At 46.5% G+C, this 26,200-nt stretch overlaps 1 protein-coding gene across 1 annotated transcript; it reads right to left on the bottom strand.

The window, feature by feature from the left end:
• Positions 1-13,732: 13,732 nt before the first annotated feature.
• Positions 13,733-25,607, bottom strand: LOC121546575 (serine/threonine-protein kinase SBK1-like). Its single transcript, XM_041857823.1, has 4 exons — positions 25,464-25,607; positions 21,897-21,987; positions 21,238-21,440; positions 13,733-14,134 (listed from the first exon to the last, which is right to left on the bottom strand). The coding sequence occupies exons 1-4, from the start codon at positions 25,605-25,607 to the stop codon at positions 13,733-13,735; spliced, it is 840 nt and encodes a 279-aa protein (XP_041713757.1).
• Positions 25,608-26,200: the final 593 nt, after the last annotated feature.

The raw sequence follows: 26,200 nt of genomic DNA, 5'->3' as shown, positions 1-26,200 counted from the left end.
GTTATATGTAAACATCACACCCAGCCTCCCACTCTAGCAGGGGGCTCTTGTAAGGGTAGGGATGCACGATTAAAAAGGCTGCAGGGAGGGAAGCAGAAATAGATCAGAGTACATACCAATATTTTCATTCTGGGGTTGTTTTTTGTCCCTTCAGAGCCTCCATAGTGCACACTGGAATTCCTTTTACAGCAATCCCTGCCGCCTTTGTATTTTGGCACGGATTTCAATTTGACTTTGCTTTTTTGATTGCATAAAGCATGCTCTTAAAGATATTGACAGTGTATCGCTTTACATGATATGGTTTGTCTAACAGCGACGAGGCCGCAGTCATCACAAAATGGTTCATGTTTTATCACTACCTTGTTCATAGTAAATAGATCTTGTGAGGGCTTTAACAGCAACAGTGTGTCCTACAATTGTATCTTTTAGATACAATTTAGAATCTGAAATTAAATAATATGATTCTAGATGTGAATTGAATATTTAAACTTATGGATAAAACAATGTTAAAACTATTTATTTTACTGAATTTAATGACACTTCAATTAATATCTCAATTAAAATGCAATTAACTAAGACCCTGCAGTTTGTGGAACTAACTGCTGTAATGTCAACCAGCTAACCTTGGACAAATGTTCATAACCTCATCCACTTGATGTTCAAAAAAAGAGCTCTGACATCACTAGCCTGCCATGGCCATTTGATGTGGTTTTCATAGACTTAGCTTTGTTTGCCGTGGATCGAAGTTGGTGGAGGGAACTGCTGTGAAATCCCAATGTTTCCTTACCTCATCACACGTGCCTTTTGACTGGTGTAATGGGGAGACCTGTGGCTGTGAGAAAGGCCCAGTTGTATGATTGGTGTAATGGGGAGGCCTGTGGCTGTGCAACCTGGTCTCAGGGCATTTCATATGATTCTGTACGTAAATCCGAGACACTCAATTTAGTATGATATGTTACATTTCGTATATGGTATGTATTAATTTGTGGATGTCAATCACCCATTTCGTATGATATGTTACGAATTACAATTCGTGTTATATGTTACGAATTTACAAACATACAATATGTTACGAATTTGAAAAACGTATGATATGTTACTCATTCTAGCTAGCTGGCTAGGTGGCTAACGTTAGCTAGCTGGCTAACATTAGCTAGGCAAGGGGTTAGGGTTAGGGGTTAGGGTTAAGGTTAGGGTTAAGTTTAGGAGTTAGGTTAAAGGGTTAAGGTTAGGATTAGGGGAACGGTTATCTAAAAGGGTTAACCCTTTGACGCGTACGATCACATCTTTGTGATTGATGAGTGGTCCCTGCAGCACACCATCGCAAATATGTGATTGGAACAGAAGCAACAGAACATATGATGCAACAAACGCGTCTAAACAGTATTGTTGTCTGAAAAGCATCTAAACAATGTTTTGTACTGATGGGAAATAAAGGTCTTCACAACTTTATTCATCAATGTCACTTTTTATTGTAAAAGATAAATGCGAACTTCATCATCCAAGCATCACACGGAACACATCCACAGCCAAACTCATTCCATAAACCAGTCTAAATAATAGGTTGCGCTGACAAAAAACAAAACATAAGTTAGCGACCTAACAGCTAGACTTGTTTAATATGTACCACATCTCTGGTGAGCACAAGGGAGAAATGTAATATTGTTTAGAAAAGAGATGCGTGTCAGCTAAGCTAACAGCAGCTAAATTCTATATGATGGCAGCCATGTTTATTTATGTTTGACAAGAGAGAACTCCCTAATCCCAGAATGCCATTCACTATAAGATGCAAATAAACAAAGTCAAAGTCAAAGATCACTTTTCAGCATATTACAAATCTTCTATGTACTTGTTATAGTGTATACAAGAACCGAAGCACATGACTTGACAAGTTGTTTAAAGTTTTTGACAAAACACAAAGCAAATAAAATGTTATCACCTCACAGATCATCACCCCAAATACAAGCCTACTGCCTAGCCTAACCATAGTGTGGAAGCTAAACAGGGTTGCCAGATATCAATGAAACCATTTTAGGGGGGTTGGTGGGGGGTTCATTTAATTTCTGGGGGGTTTTCAAGTCCATGGGGCGTAGAAATGGGGCAAGGTATCGTGAGGGGATATGATGCAGGAAATATTACTATGATGGGGGATTTATCAATACATGTGGGGCAAACACAGGAGAAGTTTATAAGCTAAATAAAAATAAAACCCCTGGTAGGGGGGTCTGAGCTAGCAACCCTGAGGTACCATAGTTACAATCTGATGCCGCGTTCAAAACAACTGGGAACTCGGAGCTGGGAACTCGGAAATATCAGACTTTTGACTTCAGTGTGTTCAAGACAACTGGGAACTCTGAAAAAAAACGAGCTCCGACTGGGAAAAATTGTTTTGAACGATCTATGCAAGAATCGGAATGCAAGATTTGCCACCAGTACTTGAAAACATGTGAATAAAACAGTAAATACATGATGCTCCATACATACATATGGTGTGCTACAGTAGAAATGACAACACGATATACTGAAAACAAGGCACTTACTTTGATTGGAACGCACACATGTCCAAAGTTATTATTTGTAAGGAAATCAACAATGAAGGCAATGCGAACGCCAGCCAGAAAATGTGCCAAGGGGAAAAGTTTGTGCAAGGCCTGTTCTGACTAGAGATGTGCAAATGTCTGCATACATTGATCTGGGGAAGTGATTGGGCTCCCGTCTTTGTCCGGCTCAGTAAAGCCTCAAACATAAATTGTCCACAACAGTGAAATGGGCTACTTCTTATGTGAATTAATGAGGAGGCGGAACACACCTCAATTCAAACTGTTAGAAAATAAAACTTGTTCTAAAATCATTAGAAATTGAGAAATTGAAACATAGCCTATAGATAATTAGCAGGCAGCGTGCCTTGGCTTGAGGGCAGCACGGGTTAACTGTCCTGTTGTGTAACAATCACATTTTGGAACAGTGTGTGCATTCTGACATCACGTGCATCAAAAAACTCTGTTAGTGATATTTGGAAATCAAATGTGAAAAGGTTAAGTAGCCATCAGTCTTACGTAACCATGCCAAACATAACATATCATACTAATTTCAGTGTCCCGGATTTACTTTTATCTATGTTATGTCTAGTCTATGAGACCAGGCTGGGCTGTGAGAAAGGCCCAGTTCTGATGATTGGTGTAATGGGGAGGCCTGTGGCTGTGAGAAAGGCCCAGTTCTGTTGATTGGTGTAATGGGGAGGCCTGTGGCTGTGAGAAAGGCCCAGTTTTGTTGATTGGTGTAATGGGGAGGCCTGTGGCTGTGAGAAAGGCCCAGTTTTGTTGATTGGTGTAATGGGGAGGCCTGTGGCTGTGAGAAAGGCCCAGTTTTGTTGATTGGTGTAATGGGGAGGCCTGTGGCTGTGAGAAAGGCCCAGTTTTGTTGATTTTCCATAACAGAAGAGATGCATTAATTGGTAGTGCTTCCCAGTGGATGGCCCCATGAAGAGGTTCCTATCATGGCCTGCTGAGGCTGCTGTACATATACAATATCTGTTGGGCTGAGTGTTCAGCGGGACACTGGAGGATTTTTATTTTTATTTTATTTTATTTATTTTTATTTAACCAGGTAAGCCAGTTGAGAACAAGTTCTCATTTACAACTGCGACCTGGCCAAGATAAAGCAAAGCAGTGCGATAAAAACAACAACACACAGTTACATATGGGCAGTGGCGGCTCCTGAAAAAATTCTCAGGAGGGGCAATTTTTCTGATGATTTAGGTGACCTACACACATTTAAAAAAAGATATGTCCAGCAACAACATGAAGACAGGGGCAGCATATAAGTCAATACCAGAAGCATTTATTGACTGATCTCAAAAGTGTTGGCTTACCAGGGTTGGTGGAGCCCTCAGTTTCATCTTTGCCTCGCAAAGCTAACTCAAACACTCCGCAAAACTTCACACACTGGATTAGCCGGCTGAGGATGTGGCGGTTCTTGCTAATGTCGTAGTAAATATATTTGTTATAGTGAATATGGAATATGATATGTTGAGTAAAATGTTGTGCTAAGATCTATTTAGGTCAGGAGCTGGTTATAAGTTATGTTCCTATCCAATAACAATGGACAAAAGGGTCCTATCTTGTCAGCCTTGTCAGCAGGTGGCCAAGGACAACACCCACGCCATAGGCCTCTCAGTTCTTCCAACTCACGAGTTCTTGCTCTGAGGACACACACACACACAAACACACACACACACACACATCATCACTGTTAAACACACACACACACACACATCATCACTGTTAAACACACACACACACACACACACACACAAAAAATCCCCTCTCTTAGGCTGAACATTTGAAGACAGAGAACCCGACTCAGAGCCAATGCAACAGTGACAGTAGCCTGGAGGGGACCTCGCCCAACTCATCAGGACCAATCAGAAGATCAGAACTACTAGATTGAACCTACTTCATTTATTGCATAAAATGTCTGCACACAATGTTTCGGGGCTCTCTTCAGATAATAATAATAATAATAATAATAATATGCCATTTAGCAGACGCTTTTATCCAAAGCGACTTACAGTCATGCGTGCATACATTTTTGTGTATGGGTGGTCCCGGGGATCGAACCCACTACCTTGGCGTTACAAGCACCATGCTCTACCAGCTGAGCTACAGAAAGTGGATACTCATGGATGCGCATTGCAATTGTAAAATGTCAACACAATTGGAGACACCACGTCATTTTTGGAGACATGTTATTGACAGTAAACTATTGTAGATGCGACTGCTAACTAAATAAAACATTTTAGCTGGCTAGCTAATCATCTTAGCTAAATGTGGGGCAAACAATTCAGTTATTTACCGTTAATTTGAGGGATTGGGGTGAAAGAAATCGAGTTACATAGTGATACTTTACGATATACTGTATTGACAATATCGCAATATTTTAGCGCTAGTTGGCTGTACCTGCACCAAAACACCATTATTGTTCCTTCATAGCTTGTTCTCAATCTTTTCACATTGGGAGCCAATTTGTTTTCAGCACTTTTATTTCCATGACTGATCAAAACTCGTTCTCATGGCTTTCTGATCCCTCTGCAACAGACATATGGTGCGCAATAAAATCACAGTATCGAATCGCAATACGTATAGAATCATGAGACTCGCAATGCTGATGCATATATCTTATCGTGAGGTTCCTGGCAATTCCCAGCCCAAGTTCATTTGCCACAACAAATCTCTTCGCTAGCAAACGCAATGTGTCTCCAGCAATGTTTACTTTTTTGACGTTCTATGGCATCTCCACTTTCCAAGCATATATGACCACATGTAATATTTTGGTAAGTGATGCAAATAGTGAACTATGTAGGGCCAGGATGTAAAATATATGTAGCTGCAGCAATTTCTCTTATCTGATATGGTAAGTAATGGGGCTTGATTTATAGCTCCCTAAGAGTTTGACGAACGGGTCCGTGAACGCGATTGCAGATATCTTTACCTCTGAATAAACTGCCTTATATTATACAATTATCCACCTTGTCCAAAAGTCTCTACTTTTTCTCCGTTCTCCAGTAAACTTGTTTTATCAACAATAGTAAGGTTCAATGACACAGAAAGCAGTTCAATGTCGGGGTACAGTCGCTCTCTTACCAGGATCGCGGTCCGCTCTGACCAGGGTGAAGGTGGCCGGCTCCACCTCTCTGCCAGCAGCGTTTTCATTATTTAGTCCGTTCGTAGCGGGTATGTACACGATCAACAAGATCAGTCCAAAACCGAAGATCAGTCCAAAGCAGAATGTTTGCAGAATGTTTGTAAACTAAGTCTACAAATTAAAAACATAAAATAACGCCACACTGCAGGTCGCAACATAGACGCTGATAGCCGCCATTGTCTTAGTTACGTTCAACGTTACGTCACGTATGACGAAAGCGCGTAAGTGCATGCACACAGACACCCATAGAGAATGTATTGAAAGCTTTGAAATGTGAAAAAAATAGATTTTACATGACAGGCTATGAGAGACTTCTGGGCGATTTTCAACCTGACTGAAATCGCCCAAAAAACGGGCGGGGCCATTTGAAGCACGACTTTAGCCTGATTTGACATTTAGTGGCTGGCAGATCAGACGTGAACACTGATAACTGCTGTTGCCGTGATATAATTTTTTATAAATTTATTAAAAAAAAATATAATTTTTTTTATTTTTTATTTTTTTATAATTGATTAGAAAAAAAATCCCTTCCTTTTCCCGTTTGGCAGTGCGTCGCCCATATCGCCCTATTGAACAAGCCGTCCCTGCATATGGGGTAAAAAAACATAAAGTCAAAAAAATACAACAGAAAATATATACAGTGGGGGAAAAAAGTATTTAGTCAGCCACCAATTGTGCAAGTTCTCCCACTTAAAAAGATGAGAGAGGCCTGTAATTTTCATCATAGGTACACGTCAACTATGACAGACAAATTGAGAAAAAAAATCCAGAAAATCACATTGTAGGATTTTTTATGAATTATTTGCAAATTATGGTGGAAAATAAGTATTTGGTCACCTACAAACAAGCAAGATTTCTGGCTCTCACAGACCTGTAACTTCTTCTTTAAGAGGCTCCTCTGTCCTCCACTCGTTACCTGTATTAATGGCACCTGTTTGAACTTGTTATCAGAATAAAAGACACCTGTCCACAACCTCAAACAGTCACACTCCAAACTTCACTATGGCCAAGACCAAAGAGCTGTCAAAGGACACCAGAAACAAAATTGTAGACCTGCACCAGGCTGGGAAGACTGAATCTGCAATAGGTAAGCAGCTTGGTTTGAAGAAATCAACTGTGGGAGCAATTATTAGGAAATGGAAGACATACAAGACCACTGATAATCTCCCTCGATCTGGGGCTCCACGCAAGATCTCACCCCGTGGGGTCAAAATGATCACAAGAACGGTGAGCAAAAATCCCAGAACCACACGGGGGGACCTAGTGAATGACCTGCAGAGAGCTGGGACCAAAGTAACAAAGCCTACCATCAGTAACACACTACGCCGCCAGGGACTCAAATCCTGCAGTGCCAGACATGTCCCCCTGCTTAAGCCAGTACATGTCCAGGCCCGTTTGAAGTTTGCTAGAGTGCATTTGGATGATCCAGAAGAGGATTGGGAGAATGTCATATGGTCAGATGAAACCAAAATATAACTTTTTGGTAAAAACTCAACTCGTCGTGTTTGGAGGACAAAGAATGCTGAGTTGCATCCAAAGAACACCATACCTACTGTGAAGCATGGGGGTGGAAACATCATGCTTTGGGGCTGTTTTTTCTGCAAAGGGACCAGGACGACTGATCCGTGTAAAGGAAAGAATGAATGGGGCCATGTATCGTGAGATTTTGAGTGAAAACCTCCTTCCATCAGCAAGGGCATTGAAGATGAAACGTGGCTGGGTCTTTCAGCATGACAATGATCCCAAACACACCGCCCGGGCAACAAAGGAGTGGCTTCGTAAGAAGCATTTCAAAACGTTTGACCTGTGTCATTGCCAACAAAGGGTATATAACAAAGTATTGAGAAACTTTTGTTATTGACCAAATACTTATTTTCCACCATAATTTGCAAATACATTCATAAAAAATCCTACAATGGGATTTTCTGGATTTCTTTTCTCATTTTGTCTGTCATAGTTGACGTGTACCTATGATGAAAATTACAGGCCTCTCTCATCTTTTTAAGTGGGAGAACTTGCACAATTGGTGGCTGACTAAATACTTTTTTTCCCCACTGTATACAGTGTGTGCGAATGTAGTAAGTTATGGAGGTAAGGCAATAAATAGGCTATAGTGCAAAATAATTACAATTAGTATTAACACTGGAATGCTAGATGTGCAAGAGATTATGTGCAAATAGAGATACTGGGGTGCAAAAGAGCAAAATAAATAACAATATAGGGATGAGGTAGTTGGGTGGGCTAATTTCAGATGGGCTGTGTACAGGTGCAGTGATCGGTAAGGTGCTCTGACAACTGATGCTTAAAGTTAGTGAGGGAGATAAGAGTCTCCAGCTTCAGAGATTTGTGCAATTCGTTCCAGTCATTGGCAGCAGAGAACTGGAAGGAATGGCGGCCAAAGGAGGTTTTGGCTTTGGGGATGACCAGTGAGATATACCTGCTGGAGCGCAGACTACGGGTGGGTGTTGCTATGGTGACCAATGAGCTAAGATAAGGCGGGGATTTGCCTAGCAGTGATTTATAGATGGCCTGGAGCCAGTGGGTTTGACGACGAACATGTAGTGAGGACCAGCCAACAAGAGCGTACAGGTCACAGTGGTGGGTAGTGTATGGGGCTTTGGAGACAAAACGGATGGCACTGTGCTAGACTACATCCAATTTGCTGAGTAGAGTGTTGGAGGCTATTTTGTAAATGACATCGCCGATAATGTCCTTCCAGTGGGCAACAACAGATGACATCTTAATGCAAGCTCGCCTTTGTTTCCACACACATTGATTCAACACATGGCAGCGATATAACATATGACACACTTCTACCATAGCAACAAATGAGCTCGATGATGACAGTAGAATAATAATGTTAAATAATATTTGCCATTTTATAGGATTTTGAGATGATCATAAGAGATGCTGTTTACTAACCAAGTAGGTTAATAAATGCATATTTCAATGATGGGTATTCAGATATCAATTGATGAAGTATTACTGTAATGTCTACAGTAAGGAGAGAGATTGGGTATAAGGCCCTGCGATAGACTAGCTTCCTGTCCAGGGGGCGTACTTGTACATCAAGCTACCTCACGCTACAGAAACAGGAGATAGGCTCCTGCTCCTATGAGACGTGCTGGCTCGAACAAGCCAAGGCTCAAGCAAGGCTACTTACTCACAGTAATGTCTACACTACATCCCTGACAGGACCCCTCAGCTGTAGCCTATTACAGCTTCTGCTTGGTGAAATCAATGATGCGCAAACAATCCACTACATCAGTGGCATGCTGTACAGGAAGTTGATATAAGTTGTCTAATGGTTGAGGAATCTGCCAAAGTATTGGATTACCAAATCGTGTGTACTGTTATGTCGTGTCAAGATTAACAATGGAACATGCTAGGAAAATACTGGCTTAACAAGTGTTACATTTTTGCAAAGCCTTCTCCATTAGAATCCACTTATTATGAAGTTGACATATAGAGCATCAATGAATTGGCTTGTCATTTAACATGATGATTTTTGTTCACACATGTTTTATATATGCGGTGTAGTACTACAAACGTGTAGATTAGATGCATCGGAAAGCACGTATGGACATAGTCTCATCAATACCAGATAAACCCCTATACCATTTGAGGGACCTGTGAAAAGACTGATAATTAATCTCTGTAGTTTCCTGGAAGTGAACCGCAATAACCTGTTTACCACGAAGAGACATGTTCTCACATATACACTACATGACCAAAAGTATGTGGACACCTGCTCGTCGAACATCTCATTCCAAAATCATGGGCATTAATATGGAGTTGGTCCCCCCTTTGCTGCTACAACAGCCTCCACTCTTCTGGGAATGTTTTCCACTGGATGTTGGAACATTGTTGCGGGGACTTGCTTCCATTCATCCACAAGAGCATTAGTGAGGTTGGGCACTAATGTTGGGCGATTAGGCCTGGCTCGCAGTCGGCGATCCAATTCATCCCAAAGATGTTGAATGCCGTTGAGGTCAGGGCTCTGTGCAGGCCAGTCAAGTTCTTCCACACCGATCTCGACAAACCATTTCTGTATGGACCTCGCTTTGTTGCAATGGGGCATTCTCATGCCTTCTCCAAACTGTTGCCACAAAGCTGGAAGCACAGAATCATCTAGAACGTCATTGTATGCTGTAGTGTTAACATTTCCCTTCACTGGAACTAAGGGGCCTAGCCCGAACCATGAAAAACAGCCCCAGACCATTATTCCTCCTACACCAAACTTTACAGTTGGCACTATGCATTAGGCCAGGTAGCGTTCATCACTCCAGAGAACATGTTTCCACTGCTCCAGAGTCCAATGGCGGCGAGCTTTACACCACTCCAGCCAACGCTTGGCATTGCGCATTGTGATCTTACGCTTGTGTGCGGCTGCGGATAGCTGTATTTGATGGTGATCTGATTGAGACCACGGTAGTCAATACACGGGCGTAAACCCCCATCTTTCTTCTTCACAAAAAATAAGGGGAAGTGGACGGCCGTATGCATCCCTGTCTCAGCGATTCGGCGACATATGTTTCCATAGCCGCCGTCTCCTCCTGAGACAGAGGATACACATGACTACGGTGAAGCGCAGCGCCTACTTGGAGGTTTATCGCACAATCCCCCTGTCAATGGGGTGGTAATTGAGAGCCAAATCGGCATATTCAGGTGGAATGTGCATGGTGGGAACTTGGTTCGGACTTTCCACCGTCGTGGCCCACACACCTCCCGACACACTGATCAGACCATCCCTTGAGAGCCCTCTGTTGCCATGAAATGTTGGGGTCATGAGACGTCAACCAGGGAAGCCCCAACACCACGGGAAACGCAGGAGAGTCAATCAAATACAAACGAATTATCTCCTCATGGCCCTCCTGCGTTTTCATCCTGAGAGGCGCCGTGACCTCCCTAATCAACCCAGACCCCAAAGGGCGGCTATCTAGGGCATTGATAGGGAAGGGCACATCCACTGGAACAATAGGAATCCCTACCTTATGGGTGAACTGGCGATCGATAAAATTCCCAGCTGCGCCTGAATCGACTAGCGCCTTATGCTGGGAATGAGGAGAAACCTCGGGAAACACAACTTTAATACACATATGCGCAACAGGGAGCTCTGGGTGAGTTGGGCGCCTACTCAACTGGAATGACTCATCAGTGCGCGGCCTACTGCCTCGATTCCGAGGAGACCCTCCCCAGCACTGACCAGCAGTGTGTCCTCTGCGGCCACAGTTGGTGCAGGGGACGGCCTCTCTCCTGGTCTCTCTCCTGGTCTCCCTAGTACCAGCACCCCCGAGCTCCATAGGGGTCAGCTCGGAGGTGCTGGGGATGGAATGGACGGCCCCGAGTCTGGACGTCCGCGGGTAGCCAACAGGGTGTCCAGGCGAATCGACATGTCCACCAGTTGATCGAAGTTTAGGTTGGTGTCCCTGCAGGCCAATTCCCGACGCACGTCCTCCCTCAGGCTACATCTGTAGTGGTCGATGAGGGCCCTCTCATTCCATCTCGCGTTGGCAGCCAGCGTCCGGAAGTCCAGTGCGAACTCCTGCGCGCTCCTCTTCCCCTGTCGGAGGTGGAATAGACGCTCACCCGCCGCTTTACCCTCTGGTGGATGATCGAATACTGCCCTGAAGCGGCGGGTGAACTCCGCATAGTTGACAGTAGCGGCGTCTATTCCCCCCCACTCGGCGTTGGCCCACTCCAGCGCCTTGCCGGACAGACAGGAGATGAGGGCGGACATGCTCTCGTATCCCGAGGGCACCGGGTGGATTTTTGCCAGGTAGAGTTCCACCTGGACCAGGAAACCCTGACACCCGGCAGCTGTGCCATCATAAGCCCTCGGGAGCGAGAGCCGAATCCCACTGGACCCCGGAGATGAAGCGATGGGCAAAGCTGATGGTGGTGGTATCGTCGGAGGAGGTGTAGGCAAACCTCTTCTTTCCCATCGCTCCATGGTGTTCACCACCCGTTCCATGGCGGTGCCGAGAGCCTGGATCATGGCCACTTGTTGTTCTACGCGCTCTTCCATTGATCCAGCTGGCACCGCCGCTCCTGCTGACTCCATGTCTTATGGTGCATAATTCTGTCAAAACGACGTGTATGCGGGAGGCGAAGTCAAGAGCAGGACACCGAGCTACTGGCAGATACTTTACTGGATACAGTGCAAATCCAAAGTACAAAGGAAACCTCATACAGAGAGGAACGATACAATCCGCACACATGGGCAACTGCCGAAAAGACCAAAACAATTACGCACAATACACAATGAGAAACAGAGGGTTATAAAGGGAACACAATAAACCATAATGGGAAACAGGTGTAAACAATAAGGCCAAACAAGACAAACACCCAAACATAGATCGGCAGCAGATAGTACTCCGGGGACGGCGAACGCCGAAGCCTGCCCGAGCAAGGAGGAGGAGCAGCCTCGGCTGAATCCGTGACACTTATTCTAAAATATATATTTTTAAATTATTATCTCATCAATCTACACACAATACCCCATAATGACAAAGCGAAAACAGGTTTTTTGAAATGTTTGCTAATGTATTGAAAATAAAAAACGGAACTATCACATTTACATAAGTATTCAGAACCTTTACTCAGTAATAATAATAATTGGTCATTTAGCAGACGCTCTTATCCAGAGCGACTTACAGGAGCAATTAGGGTTAAGTGCCTTGCTCAAGGGCACATCGACAGATTTTTTACCTAGTGGGCTCAGGGATTAGAACCAGCAACCTTTCGGTTACTGGCACAACGCTCTTAACCACTAAGCTACCTGCCGCCCAGTACTTTGTTGAAGCACCTTTGGCAGCGATTACAGCCTCACGTCTTTTTCCAAGTGTAGGAGCAGCTATCTAGAACCAAAAAGGGTAATTGGGCTGTCCCCATATGAGAACCCTTTTAAGAACCAGTTTTGGTTCCAGGTAGAACCCTTTTGGGTTCGATGTAGAACCTTCTGTGGAAAGGGTTCTACATGGAACCCAAAATAGTTCTACCTGGAACCAAATAAGTTTCTACCTGTAACCAAAAATAGTTATCCTATGGGGACAGCCGCAGAACCCTTTTGGAAACCTTTTTTCTAAGAGTGTATGCTACAGTAGGTACAAGCTCTATGTTACATTATCCAGGTTACCAATATTGTGTACTTACACACAGTATAGCATTAGCTGCTCCTATGCTACAGTAAGTACATGCTCTTGTGTTACATTTTTACATTCTCCAGGTTACCAATATTGTGTAGGTACACACAGTATGCACTCTTAGAAAAAAAGATGCTATCTAGAACCTAAAATGGTTATTTGGCTGTCCCCATGGGAGAACCCTTTGAATAACTATTTTTGGTTCCAGGTAAAAACACATTTGGGTTCCATGTAGAACCCTCTGAGGAAAGGGTTCTTCATGAAACCCAAATGGGTTCTACCTGGAACCAAAAAGGGTTCTCCTATGGGGACAGCCAAAGAACCCTTTTGAACCCTTTTTGCTAAGAGTTCAGTACAGCCACAGAGTGTTTGGAACTCACTCCACTAGTGCTGCTCCTCCTTTACACTCTTATCCTCTGCTCCTATCACATGGACAGAGCTCCCCCTTCACTGCAAATGTAGTCCTTGTGTGACTCTCCGAACTTACACCAGACATTGAGAATAATTAATGTACCTTAGTTATCAGTGCATTGTAAGAGTGGTGTTGAATGCGCACCTTGTGCTCCCTGCATAGTGGATACCAGAGCTGGAAGTGATGTACACATATCTCAGTTAACTGAGGACCTTTACCTCCTCGTGGACAGGACTACTCCTACACACACTAGGGGTGGAGCAGGTGACACTGGCCTTGCATTCTCCGGTTGCTGTCCGTTTGAGACTACTAGCATCGGCGTCACCCAGTCCTTTTCCACATGGGACCTGACCTTCCCTACCGTGCAACTCTTGCTAGCATCCAGCTCCAACAGCCTGCTGAACATCTCCATGACAGCCGGGGTAAATCTCTTCCACAGTGGCGGGACTTCCTCCACGGTGGGCGCATGGCATCAATCAGCAAACTCCTGGTAGAAGTCGTCTGAGGCCACGCAGCGCTCCCAGGGGAAGTAGATAGTGAGGATGCAGAAGATGACCACTCTGAAAGCCCAGGTGTCCAGGCTTGTCTCCACGTTGAGTGGGGGCACCCGCACCTCTTTCTGGCCATCCTCCAGGGCTACGGCACACAGCTCCGTGGCCATGTATGGCAGCGTGTCGGAAATGAAGCGGATCAGTGTGCCTCTCGTCTGGGCCATGCCGAAGTTGGCCAGCTTGACCCGGCAGCAGTGGCTGTCCAGCAGCAGGATGTTCTTCGGCTTGATGCCGTGGTGGACCAGGCTGTGCTCGTGGATTAACTCCAGGGCACAGGTGATCTGCAGGACACAGCGCTTCACTGCACACTCTGTGATACCTAGCTGGGAACAGAGGAGTGGTGTGTTGTTCTATATCGTGGAGCTCCGCCCCATAGGGGAGCTCTGCTCCTAATGGTTTACCCTCTGCCCTAAGGCAGCAGCAGCCTGAGACAAAATTATGCACACACCTACAGCCAATAGGAGTACAGGTGTCCCTATAAGAGGGGACGCTTCCCCTCAATCAGCCTCCCTTTTTCTTCAGCGACTGGATGACTAGACTGAAGAGCCAAGAAGAGACGAAGCACGAAGACTCAGGACGAAAACGCAGTTGATATTCCAGTCATCAACGTCGTCTAAATGAGCACACCGGGTGATTTCCCCCCCCCAAAAGCTATTTTCAGAGCTCAGTGCAGATGCACCTCCATGGCGGCCGGTGACCACCACGACTTATGTTTAGTGTGTTTGGGATCCCAGCATGCCAAGGAGGGCGTCTGCAGTCCCCCGAATTGCGCCTCCTGCGCCCTCCTTTCTTTAAAGGAGAGGAAGCAGCGTTGGGCGTTTTTCAGGGAGGACATCCCCCTTGAGGATGTGTTGTCGATACTAGCCTCTGCTTCAGAGGCGTCGTCCGACGGCGCAGACTCGGGGGAAGATGGGGATTTTGAGGAAGGGTCTGGCATTCCAATGGAACAGTCGGACCCCGTCCCTCATACTTTCAAGCCCCCCTTTCCTCTGGAGAGCGAGAGGGCTTGTAGTCCCTATAGCGAAGGGGATACGAGCTCTGAGAGATCAGAAGCTCTCTCTTTCGCTGCAGCCTCTCTGAGAGCGGATTTTCCGGGTCTCATTGAGAGAGCTGCTCAGCGGCTGGCAATAAGCCTGCCCCCTCTTCCCTCCGCACCGGAGGTTGATATGATGGAGGGCGGTCCTTATTCCAGGCCGAGGAAGGCGGCAGAGCCAGTGGCTCCTGCCATGCCTTCTTTGGCTAGGTACGTTGGAGGCTCGTGGGAGGCACCTTTAGCGGCGCGTTCGCCTGTGAAAGCGTATCTCCCATTCACGAGAGTGGAAGGAAGGTTCCAGGGTCAGGGTATCCCCAGGTTAGAGAGCGCCATGGCGGCGTATCTCGTACCGGGTTCGAGCCCTTGGCCCTCTTCCAAGAAGGCCACGTTGCCATCCCAGAAGGACCGACTCACAGCGTCGCTGTTGGAGAAGTCTTTTGGGTTGGGAGCCCAAGCTGTAGCAGCAGCTAACAACATTGACCTCTTGGCGGCCTCTCTGTCCCGTTTAACCATGGGTAAGACAGAGATGGCACCAGAGGAGGTGGAGGAGGCGTCCAGGATTTCTGGCGCCATACTCCACCTTACACAGGCGTTCGCAGTCTGCGCGGGGAGATCCATGGCCACTTCGGTGGTCGGGGAACGACACCTCTGGTTGTCTTTGACTTCCATGAAAGAGGCAGACAGGACGTCTCTCTTGAACGCCCCCCTCTCTGACGACGGCCTCTTTGGGGTCGCAGTCAAAGAGGCGACGGAGCGTTTTTCGAAGTTGGAGGAGGAGAAGAAGCAGTTGGCCAAGCACCTGCCGTTGGCAGGACGACTCGGCCCCCCTCCTCCCCAAAGGCCATCTACCTAAGTAGACCGGGATCTACGACGAGGCGGCGTAATCGGCGTCATCCGGTGGCCACGAGCAGCAAGGGAGCGGGCTCGGCCCTCCCAGCAGCTACGGTAGCCCCACTACAGCCGGCGAGGGAGGTGACGAGGACGCCGACCTGGCCCTCCAAGGGAGGCAAGAGGAGGCGTACGTGACGGGACGCGGGGGAGAGGATGGAGGACGCATCGATGGTGTCGAACGCGCCCACTGTTCCCCCCCACCCTTCGGTTGAAGGGACGGGTGCTGATGTAAATGCTTTTGTTGATGTGTTTAATAAAGAGTTGGCTCCACCTGACTTTGTCAAAAAAGAGCCTCTTTTCCATAATACGTCCGAGAGCGTTCAAATCTCACCCTCTCTTCCTTACCACTCTAAGAGCCGTTCAGCCCACCGAGGGTGCGTTGCTGAACAGGCACTAAGAGTAGGTATCCAGAAGACCTCAATCAGGTCGTCACATCACACTTCACGTATAAGAAGTGCTTTACATAGAAGGCAGCAGTCCCGGTCAGATTCTGACATGAGGACGCAGCCGCTATTTGGGGATGGCGCACTAGTACAGACTAAGGTCTCCACTAGTACGAGCCAGACCCATGCTGCGTTCACGGAGGGCCCGATTACCGCGGTCACCAAGGTGCCCAGAGTATCGGCGCCCCCAGGCATTGTAACACAGCAGCTATCTGGGGACGGCGCATTATCGCAGACCAAGGTCTCGGTTAATGCGATTCAGACCCATGCTACGTTCACGGAGGGCAGGATTACTAGCGTTATGGGTATAACCAAAGTATCAACTCCCCCTGACAGAACGAGCCAGTACTCACCACACTGAGCGTGAATCAACCCACCAGGGGTGCAGAGTTGAACACACACAGAAGGTGAAAGTTAAGAAGGTATCAAGGCGCCGTCTTGTTTTACCTCATAGAGACCTCATACTACAGACTTCTAGGAGTACTGTAGTGAAGGGCTCTGATAGCGAATTGCAGTCACCTAAGATGACGCAATCGCTCGCTGGGGATGGTGCCCTGCCGCAGGCTGTGGCCTCGGTCAGCGCAATTCAGACCCGCGATGCGTTCAAGGAGGGCAGGAATACGACGGTTACGGGTTTAACTGACGTCCCTACTCCTCTTTCTTTCTCAGAACGCATTTCCTCTCCCTTTCACGGGAGGCCCACCTTGGGCTGTTCCACCACTTCAATGTCGGGGAACAGTGGCGGTAAGGGCCATAGAGGAATACAGGTCCTTCCTACTGGATGCACCACAGCTTCGCGCCCAGCCACTTTCTCTGCATTGCTGGCAGTGGCGAAGAAGCTGCACCCTCTCACGCTGGCTAGAACAGACGTTGCAAAAGGGTTATGCTCTCCAATTCCACCGGACCCCACCCCCGTTCAGGGGAGTGGTGGAGACGGTGATGAAGACGCCAGACAAAGTGGCCGCTCTGATGACAGAGATTACGGAACTTTTGGCGAAGGAGGCGGTGACAGTAGTTCCCCGGGAGCAAAGGAACAAAGGGCTATATTCGCCTTATTTCCTAGTGCCCAAAAAGACGGGGGGAGTGAGGCCGATTTTGGATTTACGCATTCTCAACGAGAGCATAACCAAACGGCCCTTCCGAATGCTAACGACAAAACGCCTGCTGGAATGTGTCCAGAAAGGGGATTTTTGTACGAGCATAGACCTAAAGGACGCGTACTATCATGTGCCGGTTCAGCCGCGTCACAGGAAGTTTCTGCGGTTCGCCTTTCAAGGGGTGGCGTACGAATACACGAGGATGCCATTTGGGTATGCCCTGGCACCTCGCACATTTTCCAAGTGTGTGGAGGCGGCATTGGAACCGTTGCGTCGTCAGGGAATACGGCTACTAGCCTACCTGGACGACCTACTGGTTCTCGCCCCGTCAGCAGAGCTGGCGATCACTCACACAACACAGACAGTGATGCATCTCACAAGTCTGGGGTTTGCTGTGAATTGGAAAAGAGCGCGCCCTGGCCCACTCATCAGATTGTCTACCTGGGGATACAGCTAGACACTGTGAGGATGAGGGCTCGAATTCCGGACCCCCGAAGGGGTAGCCTTGTTGCTAGCCCTAAGGAAGTGTCGTCCGAATCACACGGTGACGGCGCTGTCGATCATGTCACTTTTGGGTCTCATGTCGTCAGCCCACTCTGTGGTTCCGCTGGGACTCCTGCACATGCGCAGGACGCAGCGATGGTTCGCCCAACTAAGACTAGACCCATTGCGTCAACGTCATCGGTTGGTGGTGGTTCCCCCTCTCGCTCAGTGCAGACCTAAACTATTGGAGAAACTTCGCGCGTTCTCATGCACGGAGTCCCGATAGGAAAGGTGTCCTCTCACATCCCAGTATTCACGGATGCGTCCCTGACGGGATGGGGAGGGACATGTCAGACACAAGCGATAGGAGGTGTGTGGCCTCAATCAGGTCGTCACATCAACCTCCTGGAGTTGGAAACGGTTCGACTGGTTCTGACCCACTTCGCGTCTACCCTTCGGGGTCGCGATGTGCTGGTCTGGTCAGACAACCGGACCACAGTAGCCCACATAAATCGCCAGGGAGGAGTCAGGTCTCCTGCTCTCCATCGGGCGGCAGAGGAATTGTGGCTGTGGGCTCACGAGCACCTTCGCTCATTGAGAGCAGCACACATTCCGGGCTACTTGAACGTAGGAGCAGACCTCATGTCAAGAGGGGGTCCTCGAGACGACGAGTGGTGTCTGCATCCAGACATTGTTCTCCAGATTTGGGAACAATTCGGGAGAGCCGAGGTGGACCTATTCGCGTCACGCGTGAACGCGCAATGTCCTCTGTGGTTCTCTCTGAGGGAACAGGACGAACCGCCACTGGGAAGGGGACGCCTTTGCGCACCAACCGTGGCCGAGAGTTCTCCTGTATGCATTCCCTCCGCTGTCCTGCATTCTCCCACTGCTAGCCAGGGTGAGGTCAGGGGGGCTGTCAGTGATACTGATAGCGCCCGATCGCCCGGGGGCTCTGTGGTTTGCGGAGATGAGTCAGATGTTGATTGCGCCACCTTGGCCAATTCCACATCGACGGGATGCGTTGTCTCAGGCGGCTGGCACGATAGGGAAATTGCCCATAATCGGCCAACCACTGAAGGCCTGGCTGCTGAGAGGGACAGGCTAGAGCACCGTGGGTTATCTGATGCGGTGATCAGGACCATACAGGGTTCACGTGCCAGTTCCACTTCTAAGATGTATGCCAGTAGATGGAACGTGTTTTCACGATGGTGTGTCACACAAAGTGTGGACACCATGAGCTGTCAGGTGGAGAGTATTCTCTCTTTTCTGCAGCTCATGTTTGATAAGCAAAAATCGCCTGCCACGATTAGAGTGTTTGCAGCAGCGATTTCAGCTTGTCATGAGGGTTTTGGCAGAGACAATGTCTTTAGTCACCCTCTAGTGAAACGCTTCCTATTAGGAACGCGGCGACTTAGGCCAACACCTAGAGTCACGCTTCCTCAGTGGGATTTGGCTTTGGTACTCGAGCGCTATGTAAGTCGCCGTTCGAGCCATTGAATCAAATACCCCTCAAGATGCTGTCTATCAAGACAGCACTGTTGCTCGCTTTGACTACAGCTAAGCGGGTCAGTGATTTGTGTGCTCTTTCGACGAGACCTGACTGCCTGGCCATCAATGGTGACCTGAGCAGAGCAGTGTTACGTCCTAACCCGGCATTTGTGCCGAAGGTTATTAAGAGTTCATATAGGTCACAGACCGTGGAGCTGTGGGCTTTTTCTCCTCCTCCTCATAGAGAGAGGAGTGAGGAAAAGCTCCATCGCCTGTGCCCGGTACGCGCTTTGGCGTGTTACGTCGAGCGCACAGCAGCGATTAGGTCATCGCCTCAGTTGTTTGTGTGTCACGGTGCGGCTGCACTAGGTAGACCACTTTCAAAACAGAGGCTGTCTCACTGGCTTTGCGAAGGCATTGAGACAGCTTATGAGGTAGCAGGGCGGCAATTGCCTCAGGGTATCAGAGCTCACTCCACTCGTGGAGTAGCGGCTTCTACTGCCCTTTTTAGAGGAACGGGAGTAGAGGATATCTGTAGAGCAGCATCCTGGTCGACGCCGTCTCCATTTATCCGTTTCTATCTCTTAGATATGTCTTCCAATTCTCTGGCTCGATCTGTACTCAGCGTGGCTGAAGGGAGATCTTGAGCAAGAAGGAGAGGAGAAGCAGGACTGTGGACACAGGTTTCCATCAGGTCCGCTTTTGGTTAGGAAGACGTGTCTTTAACAGATGTGTTTTCTAACTCTTTGGCTCGGTCTGTACTCAGCATAGCTGAAGGGAGATCTGGAGCTAGGAAGAGAGGGAAAAGCAGGACTATGGACTGGGTTTCCATCAGGTCCGCTTTGGATGAGAAAACATATTTTGTGGCATGAATCCTGACTGACAAGCTCAGTACAGTAGAGGCATGCGTGGATTAACAGAATATGAGGTCATCTATCTGCTCGTTCAGTTAGTATGACTCATGTTTTGTTCCTGCCCACTAATCTCTGGGATTCCATTGAGTGAGTGAGGCGGTCTACCGCGTTCATAATGTAGAGTGACATTTGATGTCATTCCATTAGTGGTCGGTAGTGTTTTCACAGGATATTGAGGCACATCTATCTGCTAGTACAGATTAGTATGGTTTCTATTCTGGTGATCTGCCCACTAGTCATTGGCATTGCCATTGGACTAGGTGGGGCGGGTCTTTTAACCGATGACGCGGTATATTGTGACGCCCGTAGGGGTTTTTAGTTGCAGTACTGCGGGACTCGGTTACAGCCATTGCTGGGCCTGACTTTCTCGTTTTGATGGGAAGTGTTAGGCTCGGCAGGGAGTACATTTTGGAGCGCTACGCTCCGCCTTAAACCATTAGGAGCAGAGCTCCCCTATGGGGCAGAGCTCCACGATATAGAACGATTAGTTACCGGAGTGTAACTCCAGTTCTATGAGTGGAGCGGAGCCCCATAGGACTTAAGGCCCTGCCGACCCTCTCTAGTCTCGCTGAATAAAAATATCTCAGGAGGCTGATTGAGGGGAAGCGTCCCCTCTTATAGGGACACCTGTACTCCTATTGGCTGTAGGTGTGTGCATAATTTTGTCTCAGGCTGCTGCTGCCTTAGGGCAGAGGGTAAACCATTAGGAGCAGAGCTCCCCTATGGGGCTCCGCTCCACTCATAGAACTGGAGTTACACTCCGGTAACTAATCGTTTGTGTTAATAACATAAAGCTTACGCTACCCATAATGCAATGCACACCCACACAGTGGTTGTTGATAGTATGCCTTGCATCATGGCTACACACCATTTCTTCTGCAATCATTGTACCTGTCTAACATGTGAATTAGAAGACTGTACAGTCCATATGGATTTTTTTTGACAACACATTGAGTTTATGGACACTCAAAGGGGTAAACATTGATAACATGCACATTGTAATTGTATTCTAAAACACTTTATAGGTCAAATAATTTACTATATCAAAATCAAACAATGAGTTGTTTACTCTCTTACTTTCGGTTGGATGACGGCAAAAAGGTCCCTCCCAATAACAAGCTCCTGGGCAAAGCAATAGTGCTCATTGGATTGGAAGGCGATTCCGAAGAGACCCACAATGCAGTGGTGGCAGGACAGGTGCAAGGAGATGCAGTACTCCCGCAGGAATCCCTGGAGCTTGGTGGAGGCTTTTGGCATCACCTTCAAAGCCATCAGTGTTCCTGCAAAACATCCATAGTTTCTATTTACATTTTCATAACAACTTTCCAAATGTGACCACTGACCATATTAGGTTTTTGACCAGAAACTGTCTGTCCAGTTAGAAGACAGAATACATTGTATTAGTGTCTATAAAGGCTTTATCAGGACAGCTTGCATTTTTGTAACAACTTGGCAAAATGTTATGACCATAGGCAATGTTTTGACCACCGTAGACCACTGTAGAAAACACAGTAGAAAACAGTGTAGATATAGCAGACAGTATAAATGATATCAGCTGATTTTTCTGCCAGAATTGGCAGTCCACCACACTAGGAAGCCAATTCTAAGAATAATTTGATATGAAACATTTCAACCACTTTCAAGTTACGTGAAATCAATTAATCATTAATGGTGTCATTGAACCAAAGAAAAGCGTATAGTATTTCAACCTATGAAACTATGAGTAGGCTACTTACCCCTGCAGCGACGGGTGACCAGCAACACCTTGCCATACCTCCCCCGGCCGATCTCCTTGATGATGTTGATCTCTTTGATGATGTTGAATCTCTAGGTGGCTCAGGCGCCGCACCGTCAGCTCCATCATCTCATCGACCAGGCTCCCATCTGCAAGGCCCAGCTCCATCATCTCTCTCTCTCTCTGTCTCTCAAATCTGACAATCAGAGAGCCATGGGTTAATGATTGTTATGGTCCAATCAATGCCTCTGTACAATTCACAACAAACAAGTATTGATGTAAACACGCAACAGATGCAGGGTCTTTAATTTGAGCTGGTTTGCTACAGCAGGAAAATAATACTGCAGTAACAGGAAATGTAAATTATTATGTGGATTATAATTAACTGACCTTTTTGTAGGGGTTGATATACGTTTTTCTTAAGGGAAAAGAATGTCTGAAATTTCAAATTGGACATTACAAACTTCAAAAGCCTATTTAACCTCAAATACACTACAAGTTTTACATTTCCTGCATTGTAGGAAAGATCTCCTGCATCAGGGTGATACGATTCTACATCTGTAGATATACCAATTTTATACCAACACAACAGAGATCAATTTTTTGGACAAATATATGTATATATCAAGAAAATCCTAATAATTAATTGACAGTCAATATGGGGTGAACCACAACGACAATCTCGAGAAAAGAGATGCATCCATAGCCACTGGCCCACCCAGTCTCTGTACCACGCTCACTCGTACACACTAATACAACACACTCATCCAGGCTCTGTCATAGCCGGCCGAGACCGGGAGACCCATGGGGAGGCGCACAATTGGCCCAGCGTCGTCCAGGGTAGGGGAGGGAATGGCCGGCAGGGATGTAGCTCAGTTGGTAGAGCATGGCGTTTGCAACGCCAGGGTTGTGGGTTCGATTCCCACGGGGGGCCAGTATAAAAAAATATATATAATAATAATAATGATGAAAAAATAATGTATGCACTCACTAACTGTAAGTCGCTCTGGTTAAGAGCATCTGCTAAATGACCAAAAATAATAATACTACAAAACCTACCATTTTACAGTATCACATGGCGTGAAACACATCAATGGGATTAGATTAAATGTTTTGTAGACTTGTTGCAGGTGTTCAGAATTATCAGTGGAGTATTTGATGACAGGGTGAACATATATTCTGGATGTCATGGTTATCTTATTATGTTTATATTTTGTGAAGGCTGAGGTAAAATAAAATAGCAAATAATCACACTGACTGCTGAAAACACAGCAACACTGATTCATAACAAACCTAATCAGTAAAATATTATCCCATTATACAGTACTGTGTGGTGAAAGAACATGTCGCTGTAATTGTAGCAGTATGCTGTAAATGCCTAATTAAAATGTAGACAATAAAGATAAATTCAATTAATCAAAAACATTTATTATAATTGCCTATGTAAATAATGTGAACTATTACAGTAATAATATCAAATTCTGTTGGACTTAAAATGAGTTACCCCAAATGAGTTATTTTGAATTAGTGTATAATAAAATGTTCTGAAACGGATGCATACTGTATGTACAGTTTATTTCACAATTGTCAATAAACATTAAAAATAGTACTCCTACAAAATCAGTTCCAATGTTATTTAATTTTCTTATTTCATAGATTTCATTTAATGTTTGAACGTAGCATCAAACATTTAAATGAAATCTATGCAATAACAAAAATAAATAACATTAGAACTGATTTTGTAGGAGCACTATTTTTTTACATTTATTTCCAATCTTTAAAGTATTAAACAAAAGGAAGCAATGTGTGTTTCACAATCACAATTGATAGTTTTTCACATTCAATATTGGTAAGTTCTAAACTTATAAATTTAGACTACTTTTAGTGTTTCTGTCATAATATGATTTATCATGCATTATCAATAAATATAATTATGTTTTGCAAGACGTATTAATGCACGTTTTATAGGCGTATATACATAATAGAATTGGTGTCTAAGTATGTATACAAATCTCATACCCATATGATATGCATAACAAAAGCTATGATTTCACAAATCTGCTATTTCTTCATTGCATTTGGCACTACATACTCAAGTTTTAAAAATTACATCAACCAAAACACTGTTTGAGAAAACGGACTCATTGATGATTCATGGTTGCCTGTCTTACCTTTTTTAGTAGAGGATCCCATTGGCCTTGAACACAACCAACATGCACACAAATTGCAACAAACAAACACACACACAAACACCCATGCACACAACCGGCATGTGACTTGCAAGCATGTGCCAATTAGCGTAGTGGTGGATCTCAGGTTGTGCGAGTGTCCCCATGTCCTCACCTTGCTGCAGCTGCAGCTGTGACTTGCATCAGAGGGCCGTGTGGCTGGCTGAGTGGACCAGGGTGAGAGGAGAGGAGAGGGCTACCGCTCGGATACAGCTCCTGCAGACAGCTGATTCAGAGGGCCGTGTGGCTGGCTGAGTGGACCAGGGTGAGAGGAGAGGAGAGGGCTACCGCTCGGATACAGCTCCTGCAGACAGCTGATTCAGAGGGCCGTGTGGCTGGCTGAGTGGACCAGGGTGAGAGGAGAGGAGAGGGCTACCACTCGGATACAGCTCCTGCAGACAGCTGATTCAGAGGGCCGTGTGGCTGGCTGAGTGGACCAGGGTGAGAGGAGAGGAGAGCGCTACCACTCGGATACAGCTCCTGCAGACAGCTGATTCAGAGGGCCGTGTGGCTGGCTGAGTGGACCAGGGTGAGAGGAGAGGAGAGCGCTACCGCTCGGATACAGCTCCTGCAGACAGCTGATGTCCAACGGGCTACTGCGAAGGGCATTCACACTCTTACACACTAACACACACGCTCCTTTATAAGGCAGAAGCACCTTAACTGCTGTTGAAAGATTAAAGGTTCTGTCAATACTGAATGCCTCAATATGGGCACACACACACACACACATGCTAAATACACACCAATATAGCTCCCTGGGGAGCCAAGTGTACATGTGCTCACACCACTACAACCTCTCAATGTTCTCCATGCTCACAGGACTGTAAAAGGACAAATTGGCAGGTGTGTTTAACAATACAGTCGTACTTATCTTTAGTAAAGACTTGAGCACAGTGAAGAGAGTATACTGTATTAGCTCTGCATCACTCTCCAGTCACAAATGTAACAGGATAAAAAGTTGTTGCCTCATATTGCTTTCAATAAGCAAACATTTATTTGTATTAAGGTTTTGAGAGCAAAACAGGTGTGTAGGGCGGCCTTTTTGCCATTTTACAGTTGAAGCCGCAAAACCCCCCCCCGACTTTCAACCACGTTGTATTTAGGTCCTCGTTGCTCTGTAACCAAGCCGACGTAAGCACCCTGAGAATGTACTCATTGAACAGACCACATATGCCTGAGCTGATGTTCTGACTAGATTACCTCACCACACGCCGTGTGGTTTAGCTGTCACTGCTGACATGAAGGAAACTGATAATAACTCAGCACGGTATCCTTTATCTCATTAAAGGATCTGAAGCAGATCCAAAAACTCTATTTGGCAAACCATCCATAGCTACTGGTGATGCATGCAGCATCCTGCCTGTTGCATCCAGCATCCAGCCTGTTGCATCCAGCATCCAGCCTGTTGCATCCAGCATCCAGCCTGTTGCATCCAGCATCCAGCCTGTTGCATCCAGCATCCAGCCTGTTGCATCCAGCATCCAGCCTGTTGCATCCAGCTTTCTATTGGCTTTTGGCCGGCTGGGTCACAGCTGGATTGTCCAGGCCGAAATGGATCCAGGTCCAGCACAGCATGGGGCTTATCTGCAGAGCCGAAAGTGCCGGCCATGAATGCACTCAAGCAGTAGCACTCACATAAACATATCCACAGGGGTATGTCTGTTTGTCTGGCTGTCTGTCTGTCTGTCTGTCTGTCTGTATGGGTCAAACTGGACTAGAGTGGTGGTCTTCAGAGTCCTCACTCATCAACCTGACCCTAGTTATTCTGGGATCTACGGTCTGATCAGAAACAGATACCTCGCTTGTGTTGGGTTGAGTTGTGTTGGGTTGTGTTGGGTTGTTCAGTTGAGTTGTGTTGTGTTGGGTTGTTCAGTTGTGTTGGGTTGAGTTGTGTTGGGTTGTTCAGTTGTGTTGGGTTGAGTTGTGTTGGGTTAAATTGTGCTGGGTTGAGTTGTGTTGGTTTGATTTGAGTTGGGTTGGGTTGGGTTGGGTTGGCCCCAAACCTCACCACTACGAAGGCCCCAACCCTCACCACTACGAAGGCCCCAACCCTCACCACCACGAAGGCCCCAAC

The sequence above is a fragment of the Coregonus clupeaformis genome, chromosome 30 (assembly GCF_020615455.1).
Source record: "Coregonus clupeaformis isolate EN_2021a chromosome 30, ASM2061545v1, whole genome shotgun sequence".
Taxonomy (NCBI): domain Eukaryota; kingdom Metazoa; phylum Chordata; class Actinopteri; order Salmoniformes; family Salmonidae; genus Coregonus; species Coregonus clupeaformis.
This window is presented reverse-complemented; position numbering and strand designations above follow the sequence as displayed.